The sequence below is a fragment of the Cupressus sempervirens genome, chromosome 5 (genome assembly GCF_028749045.1).
Source record: "Cupressus sempervirens isolate cs-2001-9-10 chromosome 5, ASM2874904v1, whole genome shotgun sequence".
NCBI classification, from domain to species: domain Eukaryota; kingdom Viridiplantae; phylum Streptophyta; class Pinopsida; order Cupressales; family Cupressaceae; genus Cupressus; species Cupressus sempervirens.
Window position 1 is genome coordinate 1,026,461,293 of NC_143122.1, and position 22,244 is coordinate 1,026,483,536.

Consider the following 22,244-nt stretch of genomic DNA (forward strand, 5'->3'; position numbering starts at 1 on the left):
AATTGTAGGATTCATAGCTTGAACAAATAGTTCCACAAGTAACTTCCTAAGCCAAACTGCTTCCTGAGAGGGCATTGCTGCTACAATGTATTCGGCTTTTGTGGAACTTTGTGCTACTGAAGACTATTTTCTACATATCCATGTATCATTCCTGATCCTAAACTGAAACAACATTCGGAAGTACTTTTCTATCCTTAACACTTCCACCCCAATCTGAGTCTGTGAATCTACGTAAATCCAAGTCAACTTTCTCATATTTGAGCCTAAGGTTAAGAGTGCCTTGTAAGTATTTCATAATGTGTTTGACTGCAACTAGGTGAATCTCCTTTGGCTCACATATAAATTGACTTAAGGCATTAACAACATAGCAAATATCAGGTCTTGTATTTACTAAGTGCATAAGGGACTCAATCATCTGTTTGTAGAGAGTAGAATCTATGGAAGGTGATTCTACTGCTGCTTCTTTAAGTTTATGTAGATTAGTCTCCATTGGAGAAGAGATAGACTTGCAGTTCCACATTCCAAATCTCTTCAAGATATCTAATGTATACTTCTCTTGATTAAGTATAATGCTATCAGAATTTTGCCTTACTTCCATTCCTAGGAAGTAATGAAGGAGTCCCAAATTTTTCATCTCAAATTCCCTAATTAGATATCTCTTGCATTGATCTATGAGATGATCATCATTTGTTATTAGTAAATCATCAACATACAATATCAAAATTACCATATCATCTTTATCCCTTTTATAATATAGATTTGGATCGGCTTCAATTTTGGATAATCCTAAGTTGGTGAAATACTTATCAATTCTTTCATACCAAGCCCTTGGAGCCTATTTAAGCCCATAGAGAGCTTTCTTGAGGTTGCAAACAAAAACTTTAGGATCATGAGTTTCAAATCCTTCTGGTTGCTCCAAATATACCTCTTCTTTAATCTTTTCATTCAGGAATATTGTTTTTGCATCCATTTGATGTACTTTCCATCCCTTCGATGTTGCAATAGCTAGGGTTGCTCTTACAAAGGTATATCTGGCAATAGGAGCAAAGGTTTCTTCATAATCAATCCCTTCTTTTTGAGAGAATCCCTTGGCTACAAATTTGACTTTATATTTTTCAGTGCTACTGTCAGCAACATGCTTTATTTTAAATATTCACTTGGAAGAAACAACAGATTTTCCTTCAGGTGTTGGAACAATTTCCCAAACATCATTCTTCATAATAGATTTGTAGTCTTCTATCATAGCTTCTTTCCAAGTTGTATGTTTAATAGCATCTGAAACATTAGTTGGTTCTAATTTAGACAAATCATTCATGTTTGCTGTATAACTAGAAAATCTTTTGGGTTTTTTGCTTTCTCTGGTTGTTTCGGATGGTGTAGCGAAGTCTTGTGCTTCCTCTATTGTCTTAATGGCCCAAAGTGGTCTTTTTTTAGAATTTTGAGTTTCTTCAAGATTAAGGTTTTGAATTTCATCTTCAATTTCTTTAATGTTCTCCCTCTGAGACTCATATTCAGTATTTCTTTTAGAATTAGGTAATGGAGAGGGTTCTTCAAAACTTAGGGCTCTTTTGAATGCTAAATCTTCTTTAAAAATTACATCCCTACTAATTTCAATATTTTTTTGACCAGGTATGAAAATCCTATATGCTTTAGATGTTTCACTATACCTTACAAAAATACCTTTCCTCCTGAAGAGTTTAAACTTAGTTCTCTTTTCTTTTGGAACATGTATATATACTGGGCACCCAAAAATCCTAAGATGACTTATATTGGGTTTAACCTTAGTCAAGACTTCTTCAAGAGTTTTATCTCTAAAGGAGTGAGGAGTTCTATTTTGAATATAGATAGTAAAACAAGAGGCTTTTGCCCAAAGATAATATTTTAGATTTTGATCAAATATCATAATGCTTGCAGCTTCTATAATTGTTCTATTCTTCCTTTCCGCTACCCCGTTTCCCGTTGCGGATTATAAGGAACAATATCCTCCCTCTTAATTCCTATTTCTTTACAAAACCTTTTGAACAAATTTGAGGTGTTTTTCCCTCCATTATCAGTTCTAAGAGTTTTAATTTTATGTTCTGATAAGTTTTTTGTTAAAGTTTTAAATTCTCTAAATCTCTTTAGGATTTCTTCTGATTCTTTGCATTTTAAGAAGTAAATCCAATTTTTTCTAGAGAAGTCATCTATAAAAAGTATATAGTACTAGAATCCTCCAAGAGAAGGAACAGACATAGGTCCACATAAATCTGAGTGGATTAATTCTAAAACATTGTTAGTTTTTTTAGTGCTATCATGAAATGGACTTTTGGTGTTCTTACCCAAAGTGCATCCTTTGCATATGCTTGAGTGATCTTTATTTAGTTTACGTAAGATAGTAACCATCTTCTCCATAGTTGATAAAGTTTTGAAATTTAGATGTCCTAACCTTCTATGCCATATTTCATTTATATCCACAGCTTCATGAATTAAAGCTTGAATAGGTCAACTAGGTTCTAAATTTAATTCAGACAAATACCCTTTTCTTTGACCAATCAATTTTGTTTTCTTAATTGAGGAGTTCTTAGCCTAGGTTATTACTTTACTGTCCATGAATGCAACATTATGTCTATCATCTTCAAGCGCTGTAACCGAGATTAGATTCCTTTTTATTCCTAGTACATAAAGTACTCCTTTGAGAAGAGAACTACCTCACTTTAGTTTCAAGGTGCAATTTCCAATTCCTTTGATGGAATGTGCTGAATTATCACTGATGGTGACTTCGCCATTAGCCTTTTCTGATAGAGTCTAATGCTTCTTTGTATCCTATAATATGTCAAGATGATTCACTATCAATCATCCATGCTTTACTTGAGACTTCATTTAATAGTGTTGAATACATTACACGATTCTCAGGATCATAGTTATCTTCTTCCCTAGTAATGTTTGTACAGTTCAGTTGTTGTTTAAAATTCTTAGGGCAACTAGATCTGTAGTGTCCAAACTTCTTGCATTTGAAGCATTTTATTTTGGATAGATCTTTCTTAGGTTTGTCATTCTTTTGATTACTCTTTTTCTTCTTGAAATGCTTCTTTTTGCCTTTATAGGAATTTGTATTAAGAACATGAAGTTCTTCATCTTCCATTTTCAATTTTCCTCCTTTCTTAAGTTTTGTAGATTCTTCCCGAAGACAATCTCCCTTAATTCTATTGAAGTCGGGAAGATTATCTCTGGTGCTTACTCCTTGTGCGAATGTTTCCCATGAATCTGGTAATCCATCTATAGCCCTCAGTGATAGTTTTGTGCCATTAATGATGGCTCCTATACTTGCAAGTTCATCTCTAAGGTTGGCAACCCTTAGGAAGTAAGAATTCATTGATTCTCCCTTCTTTATTTGTATGTAATTTAATTGTCTTTTTAGTGCGAGAACTCTAGTTGCATTGTTAACCTCATATGCATTTAGTAATGCATTCATCATATTAAATATTGTTTGATGTTTCGTTAGCATGGGTACTATATCATTTTTCACTTCATCTAATATGATCTGAATGGCGTTCCTTTACTCCAGATAGATTTATGAGGTTCAATAGTAGGTTGTCTGGAGGCTAAATTAACATATTGTTTTACATTATTTTCTTCAAGAATCATCACGATTCTGAATTTTCAAGCATCAAAGTGTTCTTTCCCATCAAACCTGTGCTCGGGTTTGATTGTGTATGCCATTGAAGATAGGAGAATAATGCTAGATATGTACCAAGTCTGATTATTTAATTTGCAGAGCCTAGGTTCGACAACTAGGCTTTGATACCATATAAAGTTTCTGCAAATTCTGAAGTGAGTCAAGCTTCTATTGTACCTTTCTTTGTCTATTGTAGATAATCTTCAATAAAAAGTCTTGTCTGAATGAAATAATATAATTCTAGAAATGCTTATATATCTAGCAATTCATCTTATGGCAATATTAATTAAGGAGTAGACTTCAATGTATTGTGTGTCCTTAAATTTCAATCACACCCACCTCTTATACCATGACCAAAGGGCATGTCCCTTAAAGGGACATGACCCTCTCTAGGTTGGCCCACACTACATTATAGAAATCGGCACTCAAAGGGGATGGAAAATGATTTAACTAACATAACTAATAGTTATGGTTAGTGCATAACAAAGTCATTGCCAAGGATTGCCGCCCATTCTATAGCCAAGTGTAATGTATTAAATGCCTTTAGAATGGTATTCTAAGAGAAAAGATTAATGTGCGGTTTGCACACTTAGACCAGTATGAGTATCAATGTTAGAAGTTTAACATAATAAGTTTCTCTATCACTTTGCACATGTGTTGCATTTGTCACTACTTGGACCACATTTTGTGGTTGAATCTCCTCAATAGTTGACCAAAAGATGTCAAACTAAAAGTCATCGTCCTTTCGATGCCTTGAACAATGAACCACCCTAAGAAAGAATCTGCCCTCTGAGTGTGTAACTATGATATTAATGAGTGGATGGTGCCTAATGTCCATCCACTCATCCATAATAATGTTGTATCCAGACTCCTCCCAACATGCCCTTATGGTCTCCATCAGTGAATTGATCTTGGCATACTCTTTATCCAAGATCATGGTCCTAAATTTGTGCTCACTTGGTGGCACAAATGATGGTCCTCCCCCTTTGTCACTGGCTACATCATCTCCTTAAAATAAGGAGATTGAGCTGCATGAAATGGGATGCCATTGGAAAAACGAAGCTACCAATTCCATCGTCTCTGCTCTTTCAAGTGCACATTAAACAAATCTTCTATAGGGTTACTTTCAATTTGCACCTTTTGCTTCCCCTTGCTTTGTTGTGTTTCAGCCATAGCACTATAAGTGGATGAAGGTCCTAAGGCTGCCCCTAGCAATTTATTGCTCTCTTGTAGGAGTAGAAATTTGAAATATGTGGTTGGCCCTATATTTAGTCCTCGTTCAACTCTTGAACTCTAAATATGTTACCTACCAGACTAAGTAGTAGGCATTGGAATTCCCATGTCATCTGGAACACCCCAGAGCTTGTTGAACTCAATTCTATAATGCAGATTTTTTGTCTCCTTCAAAAAGTCACATGCTCCCACACCTTTTCCTGGCCAAAAGAGGAAGTGTGCATTCACTCTTGTGATGCTACCGAGCAATTCTATACCACAAATTTTGCATTTCCACTTCCTTATGCCACCACCTAATGGCTTTGGGGCTGTTAACCTTCTTGCAAACTATCTTAGAGGAGATCTGGGATCATCAGGACACCTAGTCCAATCTTCTAAAAGTGTGGAGGGGCAATCAGGCATAGGCAAACCAAGTGGTGCACTTACCTATGGACCTAGTTGGCCCTTGTGGATTTGGCCCATGCTTACCCCCCAATTGGTGTCATCATCATGTTCAAGTTCATACTGTGATGGGCTATCACTATAATAATGTGTTTCCATCTCATCATCACCAGTTTCATAGCTATGGCATTTCATTTTGACATTGCATTTCACAAAATGAAAGAAAAATCAATAAACATAGTTTCAACCTGTACCCTACTTTATTATTGAAAAAATAGAACTCAATTTTTAACGAAATGAAATTTTAAATTTAGAGAATGAAAAAAAAAGAACTTAGAAATGAATTAACTATAAGAAAATGAAACAAGAAATTTAAAACTAAAAAGTAAGATCTTTAGAACAATGCATATTGATTTGAAAATTAGTAAATAAAATAAAAATCAGTTAGAAGCCCTACCTTTTGCTTGAAAAATATCTTCAACAAGATGAAGAATCTTTGTCTTCTTCTCCTTGCTCCTCGTCATCCCTCTTTGCCTTGCAATCACTCTTTTCACTCCTATGATCATCCTCTTCTCAGTTCTTCACTCTTCTTCTTACTGCTGTTGGAAACACATAGAAATGAAAACTTGGATACAGATGAAGCTCTTCACCCTTTTGAAAGAATAAGACATAAGTGTTGGGCCCCACATACCCCTAGGGTTTGAATAGAACCCAAGAAGCAATAAAGAATCGTGCTTTTGTAAAAGTGATTTTTTTATGTGTTGTAACAGGTGATTCCTAGACATTCCTGGAATGGTTGAGGGGTGTCAGTGCATCTCTCTGAGCGCTTCGGGGCTGAAATATACTTGTGCATCCCTTGAGCACTCTGGGTATGTTGGAATGTACTTGCATTTCCGAAGGACACCGATGAAATGGGTGGCACCGTTGGGGACGCTAGAATGCAGTCCTAACGTCTTTGGTGCATCCTTGGGGTACAATGCTTTTATCTAAATATAGAAAATAAAAAACTATTCTGCATTTTTGTATCTCCCTAAATTGAAATGTGAATTTATTAAGTAATGCAATCAAATGATTCTCAAGTGCAACTTGAGCAAATGTTTAGGCTTTGTTTATTTGATGCTTCATTTGCTTTGGACTTGCTAGCAAGGATTTTATCATTGTTGTCTTCTCTTGTCAGAAAGGGCTTTAAAAACGATTTGGAGTTATGCTGAATTGAAATTCAAAGCTAATGTACAACTAATGTAGTTATGCTAGATTGAGACTAAATTTACAATGTAATCTAAATTAATTTAATATAATTACTCAAATAAATTCTATATTATAAACCACAATACAGTGACAAAATGTCACTTATTTGGGCATGATTGGAGATAATTAATCATTGTGGGATTCTAATCTAACATGTTTCAAAGCATACAAGTCTAACAATTAAAGATAAGATAATATTAATGTCTACGAAAAACCAACAAGGTTTATGGGACTGAGCATACAAACAGAAGATCCGGCCAAAGCAAAAGCACCAAACGGTGACTGAGAAGAAACAAAAGCCAAGAACAAAACAAGAAAGAAGACAAGGTAAGGACTAAGGGTCCTTCCTTGTCACAAAGAAATCAGTAATAGATGGGTAAACCCGTGGATGATCCATAGTCTTAGACTGCCGTGTAGAGCTGTTGTAGGACTGTTGCTGCCTGGATAGATTGGTGCAGTATCTAGGCAATCTGGAGTGAGAAGTATTGGAAGGCCTTTTCAAGCCCCAAGGAGGAGACAAGGGAGAAAAAAAGGCAGTAATGAGCTGGTCTAAAGTATGCCTCTAAGGTATAAAATACTGCATGGTAATCTCTCGAAGATGGGTGGCCTCCTGAAGATAAAGTGCAAGACACCGCTGATTAATATAACTGAAGAACATTGAAAGAGAAGAACAGTCTCTGAAAAGGCAATAAAATCTCCCTCTAATCTCATAGTAAAGAGGACATCGAAAAATGAAGTGGATGTTTGTCTCAACCTTTGCTAAAGTACACAACTGACATATCCAATCCACCCGATCCATATGGTGATCAGTCTGAGCCCAGAGGCGGTGAGAACCAACCTTGAATGAGCCTAGAGAAAATCGTAAGGCATGATTCCAGCACCGATAGAGATAAGCAGGGCGAGCAATAATACCATCTTGAATCACAAGAAAATGCTCAGCATAGAAGGCCATCCTAGGTCGAAGACCTCTCGAGGGATTACTCCAAGTAGTAGTAATAACTGTCTCTAAATATCCTGTTTGACGTGCTTGTTCAACTCCTGACGTGAGGGGAAAGGATAAGCAGGAGCATCAAGTGAAAACTAATAAGGAGAAAGACGATCTGTCTCAATACCAAAACAAAAAGTAAACTAGAAAAAAGTAAACTGGAATCTCATATACAAAGCTTAGTAGCTAGGATGTTTGGCCAAGATGTGACATATAAACCTTTAGTGGCTCAATTCTTGTATTCTTCTCTCCTCTCTAGCTTGAGGTGCTCTAATTTGATGGAAGAAGGATAGAAAGACAAGAACTAAGCAAGAAGTGGCAAAGTGTTATGCTGCACCATTGGACGCTTTGAAGCTTCAAACTAGGAAAATCTTTTATTTGTAGGGATTGTGGATGCCATAGTTACAAGACTCGGATTCAGCTCAAACTAGGCAAGGTGATTTTTGACTTGTATTAATGTTGTAGCTTCAGTCAAATTGATTTAACCATGAGATCATTCGTGTGACTGATTATTATGATTAATAATCATTAGACAATTAATGTGTGTGTATATAATTATTGTCTACTTATTAATCTTAAATAATAAATTAATCAATAGACATATCCCTTCAAGGGACATGTCTCTTCTGGTCTTATCCATGTATAAATGCAAGAGATCGTTGCACTTGGAACACACATACCAAGAAGGCAGTGCTATTACATCTACAAGCGGTCCTCATAAAATAACAACTTGGACTAGGCACCCAAACTCAACAAATTGATAAACCCAAGAATATTAGAGAGTTTTAAGGATTCAAAACTTCTTTTATGCACCTTTTATTGAATAGAACTTATAAATACGGTCGCATGCACAAGTATATGTTGATCATGTAAGTATAAAGACAACTTTTAGTTAAGGAAATGATGAATAAATCAATAAGTATTATCAAATGTATGCAAAACTCATGGATTATGATATCCATGCCATCAAAAGTTTCATACAAATATCAAAACAAAAGCTAAAGTTCTGGCTTAGAGGACCCTACATCACTTGGTCAAGGCCCTCCCGCATGGACATTTAAGGTAGGTCCTGCGTGGTAGTTGCATCCATGATATCTGCCTTTGTCTTAGTGACATCACCGTCAATATCCAAGGTGTCTGGTGATTTATTATCCTCCTTTTCCATGGCTTCCTTAGCTCTCTATCTACTTGGTCAACCCAATGAAGATCCTCATCTCTAAAGATAGGAACCTTAGCCTCAGCGATCCAATTAGATTGTGGATTGACCTCCTCTAATGTGATGGGGGATAAGTCACAACCCAAAATCTGTCTATGACAATGTAATGTCCCCATTCTAGCAGGTTCCTATAGCTTGGCGATGTCAGTTTATCATTGTGACCCTCGTGAGCTGACAGTTAGACTTAAGGGTCTTTGTTGAGTGACTTGCTAGTTATAGTAAGCCAATTCTAGCACGGTTACTATTTTTAGCAGTGCAGTGAGGCACCTAGTGATTGGGCTTCTTCAGATGGCCTCGATTGATTAATGGAGTTTCATATTTTGAGTTATTTAGTAAGACTATCTTAATGAATAACTTTATCATTATGATGTTATAATTTGAAAGTGTGTGGGTGAAGAATCTTTAATGAAAAGTGTGAGGAAGAACACTTCGTTTGCTGTTATAAAGAGACTTCTTCAAGGAAATCGTCCCATTCCTTTGCCATTTGATTTTATTTCATTTTGTGATCTGCTAAGGGTTTCAGGACTGGTTTCTTGTGAGGACTGATTCCTCTATTCGCTGTTGCACTTTGAGCCATTGAAATACATGGTGAATTGTGTTGTGTTTTCTGAGGTTTAATTCTGCAATCAGACATGATATTTTGGTGCTGTTGTATACCAAATTAGCCATCAATCTGCCATGTTTTTATTCATCAATCTGCTGTGTTTTTAGTCAAGGGGTTTACTGGTCTGCACACCATTGTTTCCCATCATTCATTACTGTTACAACTGTTGCTTGAAGGTGATAGAAGGATTTGCAAGGAGGCATTCGATCTGCACATTAAATATTGCTTGGGCAGCAAATATTGAAGGGCAGTGTGGGGAGTTTTGCTACAGCAGCATTCCATACTTAGAGCTGTGATTTGTTTCTGCTAAGCAGCATTTGCATAGGGCCGCTACAAAAAGGTTGGTGTGGAGTTTGGTGAGGTTTGGCAGCAATATATTTTTGACACCAACTTTAATTCAGGTTCCTTATTTAAATTGCTTATCCATAAGTATTGTCTGTAATAATTTGCAAGTGTTATAATTGCAAATCAATAGATTCATCATGGCATTGTTAGTGGTTCTTTTTTCTAGCTAATTGTTGTTGCATTCATTTATATTAGAAAATATAGAAACAACATATACTTTCCAAAAAACAAAAAATTGCAAAACATTCAAAAGAACAAAAACACATTCTTCAGCATAGCTACAGAGTGAGCCAGCAGGGCTCTTATTACAGGCGAAGATGATGGTGTGAAAAATCTTGTCATTTATTGTCAAATAGTCAAACAGATAATATCAAATAAATGTTGATGTTGAAGTACAAACACATACAGATATCAGTTTCGAAATTTCTGAAAGTTTCCTTAATTTGCAGTCCTCCGTTTCACTGGAATGAGTTATATAGGGCTATTCAAATGCTTCATATGTTGTTGTGAATACTGCATTGTTACAAGTACCTGTGGTTTCAGACTGATGTTAATGATGAATGGTGAAAACGGGACAAACATTAAATATAGAGTGTAAATAATGTCTATCTTTACCAATGATCTGATACCGGGTATTGAGCATATTGGTCAGAGTATTGACTGACATTTTATGAAAGGGCAAAGATTTCTGCAAACGCCATTGATTCTGCAATATATGTGATCAGAATTTTGTTGTGGGTTCATTATAACATTGATACAGTTGTAATAATCAAATCTTATGTTCAAACGAATCTGTATATATTCAGTTTGTCACATCTTCGGTCGGTTTAACTTTTGGTTGATTTGGCTGGAAATGATGATTGCCACCTGTATTAAGTCCAGTCCTGCAAACTTCCTTAGTATTGTTCACGATTTTCGCCTCTAGAATTTATGTTTAGTGATGTAAAGAAAACATTTGAAGAGGAGCTAAGTCATTTGGTTATAACTGCTCAATCAGATGTAACTATTCAACAATACGAACCGATGATTGTATGTTCTTATTGAAGAAGTGGAATGGTCTGATGAAAGAAGAGTGGTGAATGGATTTGATCATACGAAGGTTGTAGAAATACAAGTTAGTTAAATTGTGTGAATATGTATGGGGGAGTCCGAAAATAATTTGTGAGTTGAATAAGGTCAAAGTTGTGAAGGTTGAGTAATAGCATTTATATACCATAAGCATTTTGATAAGATTGTAAAAATATATCTGAAGATTGATAAGTACTCGTATTGTAAAAGGTTGTGTTGTGACCTTTTTACACCACTGACCCATTCTAAATGGGAACCCCGTCTTATCCACTTGGCAGTGGAGTAGATGTGTCAGGTAGCCTTAGTTTTGTGCCGATTTCAGAGCCTTCAAGTCCATAGGCTAGGTTTGAACTGTTTTAGGCACAAGTCCTTTGTCCATTTAGGAGTCAAAGCCATAGAGGAAAGTTGAACCAAGGCATTCAATACTTAGACCCTCCATAGTGAAAGCAGGCCCTAGGTGAAGATAGGCATGAGACAATTTGAAGAAGTTTAGGGATGAAGTATGAAGGGAAATGGAGGTTCATTTGAATCTTAATCTAACCCTTGGAAACCATGGAAACTGATGCAAGAAAGATGAAAACCTGAGAAAAAGGAGAGCAAAGTTAGAGTTGGAAAAGATTTTGAACTATGAAACCAAGATGAAGATGGAAACAAATATTAGGCAAGAGAGTCAACATGAGAATTCAGAGTATGTGAAGATGAAATTCAAGATGCAATGGTAAGAGCAGTTTTTAGAACATGGAAAACAAGAAATTATGAGGTCTTTTTTATCAGATCTGAAGATGAAATCATGAAAAAAAGGTTGAATTAATGAAAGAGAAGAAGAAAATTGCTATGTTGCAGTTTGGATTCAGGTTCAGAGTTGGGTTCGGGTTTTGGGTTCCAAACTCGTTCAATTATCTTTGGGGGTGGGTTTGGGTTCGTCCGTAATACGTACAAAAACATATATATATATTTTTAAATACGTGTGTGTATATATGCAACAACAAATAAGTACATACACCACTATGCTAGTAGTAAAGTAAGATAGCAAAATATACCACCATATCTATGTTTCAGTTCAATGGATATTAATTGCATCATTTAGCCATACATAAAAACATGATAAACTTGCTTGGTCACAAGCATGGAACATATTTCCATATCAAGGAAACAGTTTGAGAATGAAGGAATCATCAAAATATAAGTTCAGTTATCTGAATTTTTATTTTGTATGTTAGGAATAAACCACGGACGGAAATAATAATTACATGTCGGCCCAAAATCCCGATAAAGTAGGGCCCAAATTTTTTTTTCCCAAAGAATTTATGAAGTATGTACAGTACTTTCCTAATCAGTCACCACAAACTAACAATCTCCCACTTGGGGACTGATCAAGCTCCACACTAAACAACATTGTATTGGTTATACAATTTCTAACCAAGCTAGATCAAAAGTTGAGATTAGAATTTTAAGTCCTGGAGTCATAGTTCTTTTTAATAAATTCCTCTATGATCATCGATTTGGGTTTCACCTATTGTCAACTTGGATTTCCTCTAAGAAAGTTTTCTTTTTCATTTGTAGCACAAATGACATATTAACCATAATTTTTGGCCTTTTTAGTGGTCACTTTTAGGGCTGGGAAGATTGAATAGATCAAATTAGGCCAAAAAAACACTTTTAAAAAGTCAAAAAATTGTTTTGAGACCAAATTTGGCCCAGGTTCGGCCACTGGGCAGCAAATTCTTCCAAATTTGCTCCAAATTATACCTGGTTTCCTTTGTTAGAATTTGCAGCAAAGTTGTGGTTTTGGAGATGAATTTCGACAAGGACCAGACTTTCTACAGAATCAAACCAGATTTTGAGGGATGCTGGAGAGAATTTGGTAACTTAGGCAAATTGCAAGTTTTAGGTGATGGTTTAATGAGCAAAAGACTTGGAAGGCTCTTGCAAGACCTTTCCCAAGGTAGGTTAGATTGGGACCTCACCTTGGACAAGGCTGTTCAAGGGGAGGCTGGAATCCAATCTCATGGTCAGAGATATATGAAGACTTCCGAATTTATGCCCCTTATTTTTGATAAAATTTCAACTGCATGTTGATTCTTGCTTAGGAAGATGGGCATTGCAAGTTGCAATCAAACTTTCTACCATGAAATTCTGAACTAGATTCTTGAAGAAATCCTCCTCCTTTATGCATAACAAATCAGATCTTAAATCAGGGAGACTTCATAATTAGAATCTCAGATTCAAAGTCAAATCAATTATCTAAGATGAGTTTCAAGTCTTGAAATGAAAGAGCAAGAGGTAAAATAAGTTTGATTGAATGAAAATTTCAGGTAAAACTTGAATGGGACAAGCATGAATGATGTCCATGCAGGTCAGAATCCGACCTTACCTTGGACAAGGTTGTCCAAGGGTAGGCCGGATTCCAATGACCCCTTGGATAGGCTTGTCCAGCCACCTTCAAAATTCCACCCACTTCAACACTTGCAGTTTAACCTTGAAACTGAATCCCACCAACCCCACCCCCCCACCCCAAAATTCAATATTTTCTAACAATTACATGTTGAAATTGTCCAATTTGGATATAAAGATAAGAATTTTCATGTTAATTTCAACTATTTGATCTTACATTTGAGGGTGGGATTAAATTGATGATTAGAGATTGTTTGAAGTAGAAAGTGTAAGGTTTATAAGAGGTTTCATGTATACGTTTTTAGGGTTTAACACAATTATTTTCTTGTTTGCAAGGTGGAATGGGGATGACAATGGAGTGGGAAGACAACTGAAAGGAGGCTGCCACTTCAAGATTTTAAACAAGGTGAGGATAAGGAAGAACTCCAATGTCAAATATGGTGTGGAAATTTAAAACACCGACAAATGACAAGTTATTCATCAATAGAGTAAGAAGATGGTTTGAGATCAATGATCGAAATGGAAATGCAAACTCAAAAAGAAGATCAAGTACCAATTCATGGAGCCAAATCAAAGCCAAGACATCAAGATTTCAAATACAAGCAAGTTCAAGCCACACTACTGAGAAGATTTCAAAAGGAATAGGATGGAGAAAAATTCATGAATATGATATTTTTTTGGGAATATGGGCTCTCATAATCAATCAAAAACTTAAATAGTGTTGAATATCAATATAAATATTTTCGTCTCTAGGGAATTGATCAAATATACAAGCATGTTGGCGTGGTGCTCACTCATCTTCAACCAATTCGAGGACTCTAGTTTTCTGTCCAAGATCATCCAATCAAATTGTCCCAAGTGTCCATGTGGGATATATTGATGTCTTCACCTAACCTAATTTTCTCATTGTTTATCACAAAAATGTAATTTTCTCATTGGCCCACAAGGTGGTGCCTGGTTGTAATTGGTTAGCATTTAATGCTTGTAGTTGGTAGTTATATTAGGCTTGTTAGGTCATTTGATCTTAAATTAATCTTGGCCATTTACTATAATTGAGTTCCTTATATAAGGTTGGGCTTTCTCATTTGTGAAGGGAGATTTGTAGAGATTGTTGCTATAATGCTACCAAAATTGTTCCTCCGCCTTTGTTATTATCATGGTGAATGTTTGTAAAGTTTGAAGTATTGCATGCTTTCTACAATTTCTTACTCAGAGAAAGATTTTATTTATGTTGAATATAAGTAGAAGTAAACAAATGGAAGATATTGTCGTTGGTGAATCATGGTGAAATTAGTGTTCATACCCTTTGATATTTGTTGTTTACAAATATCAATGCAAGGTTAGTTTGGGTCATTGCAAGAATTCAACTTCAACTAGAAATGTTCATTTGGATTGCACCATCATTGGGTATTTGGATGAGTGGTGATGATATAAAAGTTATCCACACATCCTTAGAAGCAAGCATTCTCCTTAGCATAGTTTAATTGGTAGAGCAAGGACTGGTAGAGTGTCACCTCAATACTAATAGTCTCCTACATTGTGATTGGGATTGGTGAGATGGATATTGTTTTGGGAATTTAGTGGTTGCACTCACTTGGCAAATACTGTAAGGATTTCCACTATTGATAGGAGGAAGATAGTTTTGAAGGTGTTGAGTGATGGTCCCTTGAAGATAGTGACAACGAAGAGGATAGAGCCATTTCTTATGCATGACAGGGCTGGCATTTAGTTATGTGATTCAGCCTTGACTAATTCTCATGATGGAGATGGTTTTACATTGCTTTATTCTTGTGGAAAGTTGAGGAAAGTGGGAATCGAAGTAGTGCAAATGACATTGGGTAAGGCCAAGATATAGGATGGCAATTTTGCCAATTTTAAATGGATGATAATCTGATTGATTCACAAGAGTGATAAGGAGGTCGCAGGGGTGAACATCTCGCAGCACAGTGTTTCCATTAAGAGTTCTTAGATTGATATGGAATCTTGGTGTCTGGTTGCCTTCTTGGGCGGGACTTGTAATGTCCCTTTATTTATAGGCTTAGAGGGAATCAATTTTAATTATATAATATCTTTACCCAAAGTCTAATTAAAAGATAATATTGAATTATTGATTAACACAACTACTTTAGTAAATTGAGATTTATTAAATTCACTTATCTAGGTATTTGTGTGGGAAAACTAATTTTATAAAATAAACTTTGGAATTGAGTTTGGATATGTGATTGACTTTTTCTTTTATTATTGATTTGGAAGAGTTTCTTTCTCGATATTGAAACGCCAGGACTGCGTTTTAGTTAGTTTGGAAAGATCACTTAGATTCTTTGTTAGAGTTAGCAATATATTTCATAGAAATTGGTGGAGTCTTCTGGGAAAACTGATTAAAAAAATTTAGAGTATTGCAAAGGTATTTATTTAAAAGAGATTATAACTTCTAGTATTTTGAACAATTATCAAGAGAGTTGATTGGTGGTGTTTGGAATATCATTCAAGACATTCACAAGACATTTGGAGCAGAACTATAGATCATGGACATCATGCCACAATTCTCTATTTGACAAGTGACATGAAATATCTCTATATTATTGGCATTACTACTTGTTGTGAGGTTTTCACACCATTTCCCCATTGCAAATGGGGACTCCCTCTTTTTGGTTTGGCATTAGTTGTAGTAGTCCTAGGTAGCCTTAGTCGGTGATAGGATTTGATGAGTGCTTGATTATGAAAAGATCAATCGAATGCCTCCTAAGCATGTCCGCCTGCATGGGAAAAAACTAAAATAGGTTGATTTTAATTGTTTTAATTGGCCAAAAGGCAAAGACGACCTCTAGGAAGACCTGTCTTTTCAGGCTGTTTATCACCTATATTAGAGGGATGATAATGATTCATTTACAAGAAATTTTATCTCTGCCAGTGGACGGTGACTTATTTTCCTAAAATAGCAGCAAGATATCTCCTTTTTGAGTCAGCAAGATATCTCCTTTTTGAGTTAGCAAACTATCAAAATTAGATTTCATTTCATGTTTAAGTAGAAGTAGATTGAATGAAATATATTTTTAAATGGTTATTAATGGTGGAGCTAGTGTCCATACCTTTTGGTACTTGCTGATTGTAAGAAACAGTACAAGGTTAGATTTGGGCCTAAATTGCAAGTGTTTAACTTGTATTGGAGTTGTTCACTTAGATGACACTTTCATAGGGTATTTGCATGAGCTTTGATGATGTGAAAATCATTCCTACATCTGTAGAAGATAGCACCCTACTATGCCTTGTTGATTTGGCAAAGCAAGGATTGGTTAAAGGCTCACCCCATCATCGACATTATCCTACATTCTTATAGTTAGATAGCTTTTGCTTCCTTTGCAGGTTGTTTGATTGGAATTATTTAATGAAATTAAAGTCAAGCTGGTATCCATTGGATGATTAGCGTAAGTCTTTTTGCGATAGACCACAATAAGACGGAACCTTGAAATTGTCTCATTTGATTATACAATCCATCTACATTATTTAGCATATAAGCATCCTTATTCAACAGAGAGTTGGAGATTTGAGATTTCATATCAAAATACTATGTATTTGATTTAGTATGTTGTAGTCAAACAAAGCTCACATGAACACTACTCATTTTGAATTTTTCATTCTAGCATAATTTTAAATATTCTAATTTGTGCCATCTTGTTTTAATGATATTTTATTGGTTGAAGAATAAATATTCAGAAATTAATTTTGGTGTGTCATATTGACAGATTATATTATCCAGTTGTTTTCTTTACTCTGGCAATAATATTCCAAGAAATGGCGCTTCCATTTTGTTGGTTCTGAAATCAACAGGTTGAAAATCCTATGAGCTTGCCTAACTCAATGCATGGACTTTCCAACTGATTTGGTCAATGAATGGGAATAACTGATTATGATTCTCTTCCTCTCTTCTTTAGTCTCTGTAAGACCAAGGCAGGTGTACGTATACTTTAACACAGCCTATTGGGTAAAGCTTTTTATAGAAGATTATCTGATAACTGCTTTTGGTGATCTCTCAAGATGGCAATGGGTGTTGAGAAGGATATGAATGATCCTATCAACTGCCTGTCTTCAGTGTTTTCAATTATTATATTACACCACAACAGTCTTATCAAAGTTAACCCAAACTTAATGAGATCAATAAGATAGAATTAACAATGCCTATTAATTCTAATGATCAAATTGCAAGATAACAAGAAAACATCCAATGACGAAGAGTTTAAAAGTAGCTTTATCTTTTTTGGGACAAAATTGCCAAAGGACTGATCAAGTCAAAATCAGTCAAATTTACAACCACAAATGGAATTGAAACTTTCGATTTATATATTAGAAACTATACAAGTCTGCAGTTCACAATAGAAAACCTGCAGAAATGTAGTAAAAAATAAAATATTTACATTTGTTATATTATGGATTCTATATCTTGTTTTTGTTTCTTTAAATTTCATACCACTTATATATGTGGTTGAATGGTTTTCACGCCCCTTTAGGATGAAAAGACACCACCCTGTTACAAACCCTTTTGAAAAAAGTAATCAACTAATTAAATAAGAACTATCAATCTTTCAGATTTGGGTTTGGTTGGCAACCCAAAGCACCTTGTGAAAAACTAAGATTTTAACAGTAGCTTGGAAATTGTATTTCCTGAACTGTGTCTTTTTAGCTTTTCAAATTCCAATCATTTTCATCCTTTGCAACAGGTCAAAATCCCAGCATTTCTGAAGTCTTTGCTTTCTAAATTCTGATTGTTCCTTTCACAACGCTTCCTTCCTTACTCCTCCATCTTTGAATTGAAAATAATTTGATGTTGTATCCATGTTATTTACTCCATCATCTCATCAGTTGTTGGGAACGGAGTTTAGGAGCCTATTATTTAGGGTTTTATCACTACATGGAACTCCAAATTTTGCCAGACTCTTTGAGCTCCAACACATTTTTTGACCCAATCAAAATTTATTCATAGTATGAGACTTGTTTCATAGGTGGATTAGTATCAATTTCTGTGTGCGGAGGGATGTCTGAGAAAAGTTTTGGCACAGACTATTGGACAAGAAGTGACTTTACTGGTGTGGGATCTTCATTTGAACATAATTGATAAGGGAAGAGTCCTTTGTGTGTGACTTGGTATTAATTGGTGTGAGGATTCACTAGTTGGCACTACTCCCTCTATTTTGGTGTACACTCTTTAAAACATGAACTGCTGCTTCTTTGAGTGCTGGCCTTATTCCTGGTATAGATATGTCAGTCTTGGTGTAAGATGAAGATTCTGCAGTGTGTCAAAATGATCTGCTATTTGGAGTGGCAGGTATGAAGGCCCTGGACCTTTCTGGTGATGTAGATTCTGGAGGACAGATATTTTGAGCCTTCTTTGACAGCAAGCATCAGTCTGGGGTGTGGATTTTGAAGTGCACAAATATGTATGTATGCGTGTCTGTGTATCTCTGTATGTATGTCTTTGTGTGTGTGTGTGTGGGTGCATGCATATATACAGACATGCATGCATATAGACAGACATACATGCATGTCTGCAAGCATCAGTCTGGGGTGTGGATTTTGAAGTGCACAAATATGTATGTATGTGTGTCTGTGTATCTCTGTATGTATGTCTTTGTGTGTGTGTGTGTGTGGGTGCATGCATATATACAGACATGCATGCATATAGACAGACATACATGCATGTCTGCATGCAGATAATGTTCTCACTATAATTTTCTGAGTTTCTGGAAACAAATGCAATCGGATTTGTTCATATAACTTCTGTTTTGATTAATCAACTTTTTTTATTTGTAAAGTATTATCATTTTGACTGCATACATTAATCAGTAATCTGAGTATTAAAGCCAACTGTTTGTCAAAATTACTTGGAAAAAGTATTGAAAGTTAATAGTGAAAATTTGGTAAGGGTCATTTCAGTGGATGAGCTTGGAAAGTAGAAAACTGGTGTAAAATGTATTACAACTTAAACTTAGGTATTGGAAGATATACTGGAACCAAGAATTTGAGCATGAGACACTAGACAATGAGGGCTATATACCAAGACACAGAAAATTAAGGAAACCTAAACTTAAAACAGAACCGTGATAAACCTGGAAATCACAAAATAAGAATAAATTCTTAGATTTCAATGGAGTTGAAGCTGAAAAATAAGTTGTTGATTCGATAACTGGGGTGTGTTGTGGTTACACCAGTTTCTAGAATATTTAGAAAGTCAATTTAATGACATAATATTTTTTGTTCACATTGCAGGGCCATATCATTAAGAAGCAAGCAACATGGTTTAAAACGGGTGAAAAATTCCACTCCAAAAAATTCTCGTGCTCAGTTCTTGGTTAAAACTCCAACAAACGATGAAGAACATTCAAGATCTCAAGGAACACCCTTGAAGTGGAGTCCATATAGTCCATACAGAGCCAGTATGAAGTTGATAATTATTTTTTCCAGCAGAGATAAATCTTGAAGTCTAACCAGTATTTAAGTTATACGGGTGGTGTTCATTATAGCATCAAGTTAGTATCTTGTGTTGAACTCTATTAGTCTGCATCTGACTAATATCACATTCCTTGTGCAGGTCCATCTTTGGCAGGTCCATCTCCAGTCTCACATATGCGAGGTACATTTGTCTGTACTCTGAGAATCATTAAAATCTAGGTGCTGTCACATTCTTAAATGCTATCTGGAAACACTTAATAGATGGACGAGTGAGGCATTTGGTATCACACTTTTTAAACAATGGAATTGAATTGGTTTGAATAAGTTTCCTCTACAATCAAGCAGCTGCTCCACCACTCACACCTTCGGAAGGAAATAATGTGGCAAAGGAAGAATGCTCAGTTATTGCTTATTCATAGTGCTAGACATTTACTTATATATAACCATTTTTTCTGCACTTATAACACTTGCATTGTCAAGTTGACATGTGCCTCAAATAATGATTCATCCTTTCATCGAATAGTAGCAGCATAAATTCTTAAATTTTCTTTTGAGGCTAGGTTGTGAAGTGGACATTTCCAATGATTAGCAAATGTTTTAGGCCTTTCCTAATGTGAAGAATCAGTTCATCTTGCTGTTGATCTCCCTGACTAAAAAGAAACCTCAAACAACATAAAAAAATGAATGCACACATGCAAAACAAATGGCTTCATATATATTTGTTTGTTCTAATAAATAACTACTCATGAAAAACGAATTAAACTTTATGTTTATCATATCTTGGTGTTTTGCATGTTCGGGAATGGTTTGTTTCTGAAGCGGCCCGCATATTCAACTTTTGCTTTATCATGGCCTATTAACCTTATTGGGCAACATTACCCTCCATTATTTTTCAAGATCTCGTGTCTTCAGCATACAGATCAGTAGATTGATTTGATTTTGATTAATCCTATGTAATTTAGGAGCACCATTTGCTGCATTAAAGAAAACTCCATCTCCTAGTATATACATGTCAGGTGTATAATCTTTTCTCTTTATGCTATTTTATTTGCAAAATGGTTTATATTTTTGTAATCTATCTTAGCTTGTAGCTTGATCAAAATTTTTCTTCATATATCTGCTTGCCTATGCTTCAAAAACAGTTTAAAAGATATGGGATATGTTTTTTAATGTAATTTTATTAATTTATTGGCTACAGGGACATCATCAGCTTCTACAAATACCCCATCAATTCCTACAATCGATGAGCAGGACTTTTATTCTACATTTCATAAGACACCTCAAAGGAAACATTTCTCCAAGGAAGAATGGGAAATTTTTACCAAAAATTCCACCAAGAAAGCTTTAAAAGAGTTGGTGTCTACATATGACTTTACAAAGTGGGCTCGTGAAAATGCTGACAGACTAATTTTAAGTCCCCAAAACAATAAAGAGGACTCAGATCACAGTGAAAATGATTCTGAGGATGGTGTAAGTCAAGAGAATTCCAGAGGCGGTGGTGGATGGTTTGGTTGGTAGGATCATAAGGGCTATTGTGTATGGGCTCAAAATTTTGAAATGAAATTGCAATTCAGTTTGTGCGTGCCAGAAACTTAAACCGGAATATCTGTTAATGAGAGTAATAAAACCAAAATGAAGTGGCATACACTAGAACTGTCAATCTTCAATCTACCTTTCCATTTGAGATTTGGGTATTATTCTAGTTCACTTGAGGAACTACCGCGGGATGAATTTTGTTAAAAATGTCTCTATGAATAGAACAAAATCTGTTATTTAAAAGAACTATAAGATCAATACAGAAACCAGTCAATGGATTTATAGATTAATTTTTTGGTAACCAAGACTGGTGGATTTGGCTTCAAACAGCGTAATTTAAAACTAGCTCAGGATAGAGAAAATACAAACTTGTCAATATTAGCATGCGTATTTGTTTTTATTGAAATCTGGTGAGAAGACCGCGCATTTGAAATACATTAATTTTTCCTTTTGCGAGAAATGCATACGCTGGTTAATGGGATTTTCCCAAAGTTACGTTTTGGTGGAAATTATGATTGTAGGATTTGTTATAGTAATTGCACATTGTAATAATTATTCTCTAGTAGTACTTAATTTTCTTAAACATTATTCCAATATTATATTGATGTTTATGATCACATGAACTGTGTGTGTCTTCTTGAATGTCAATACTGATTTTCCAACACTTTTTTTTTTCCTTTTTTGGATAAAGTTCATTCTTAGTATTTAATTGCAGTAATTGAAGTAGGTATACAAAAGTTGAGGATAGGGGAGGTTCTTTAAAGGGAACTCAAGAGTAATAACACTGTTAGGGAGAAGTATACTATATCAAACAAGAGCTCTTTGCGAGCTGGAGTCCCTGTCTTTTGGGATCATTGTGGGGTTGCAGGTATTAGTAATTGTTTGAAAAAATATTTTGTAATATAAGTGTACTATAATTGTTTTTGTAAGCTTAGTAGAAGAAAAAGGCAAATAGTATTTTACCATTTTTTAATGCATTTTCATTTGGCTAAATTGATTTAAGTTGAATTGGAATTAAAATTATAAAGAAAATAATTAGAAATATAAAAGAAAATAATAAATGTACAATAATGAGGTGTAACTAGTTAAGGAAAGGAAATGTGGTTTTATAGTCCACGACACTATGCCATAGTTT

At 35.2% G+C, this 22,244-nt stretch overlaps 1 protein-coding gene across 7 annotated transcripts in view; it reads left to right on the forward strand.

The window, feature by feature from the left end:
* Positions 1–21,600, forward strand: part of LOC149559432 (uncharacterized) — a 291,923-nt gene extending 270,323 nt beyond the window's left edge. For 4 of the 7 annotated variants that reach the window (XM_089833327.1, XM_089833334.1, XM_089833328.1 and 1 more), the window contains 4 exons: positions 19,391–19,557; positions 19,713–19,754; positions 20,536–20,589; positions 20,772–21,600. In XM_089833327.1, the coding sequence (XP_089689453.1) occupies positions 19,391–19,557; positions 19,713–19,754; positions 20,536–20,589; positions 20,772–21,091 (583 nt within the window). In that variant the 3' untranslated portion in view covers positions 21,092–21,600. The remainder of the gene's footprint in view (positions 1–19,390; positions 19,558–19,712; positions 19,755–20,535; positions 20,590–20,771) is intronic. The other 3 variants (XM_089833329.1, XM_089833332.1, XM_089833333.1) reach the window with 3 other exon arrangements.
* The last annotated feature ends 644 nt before the right edge of the window (positions 21,601–22,244 follow it).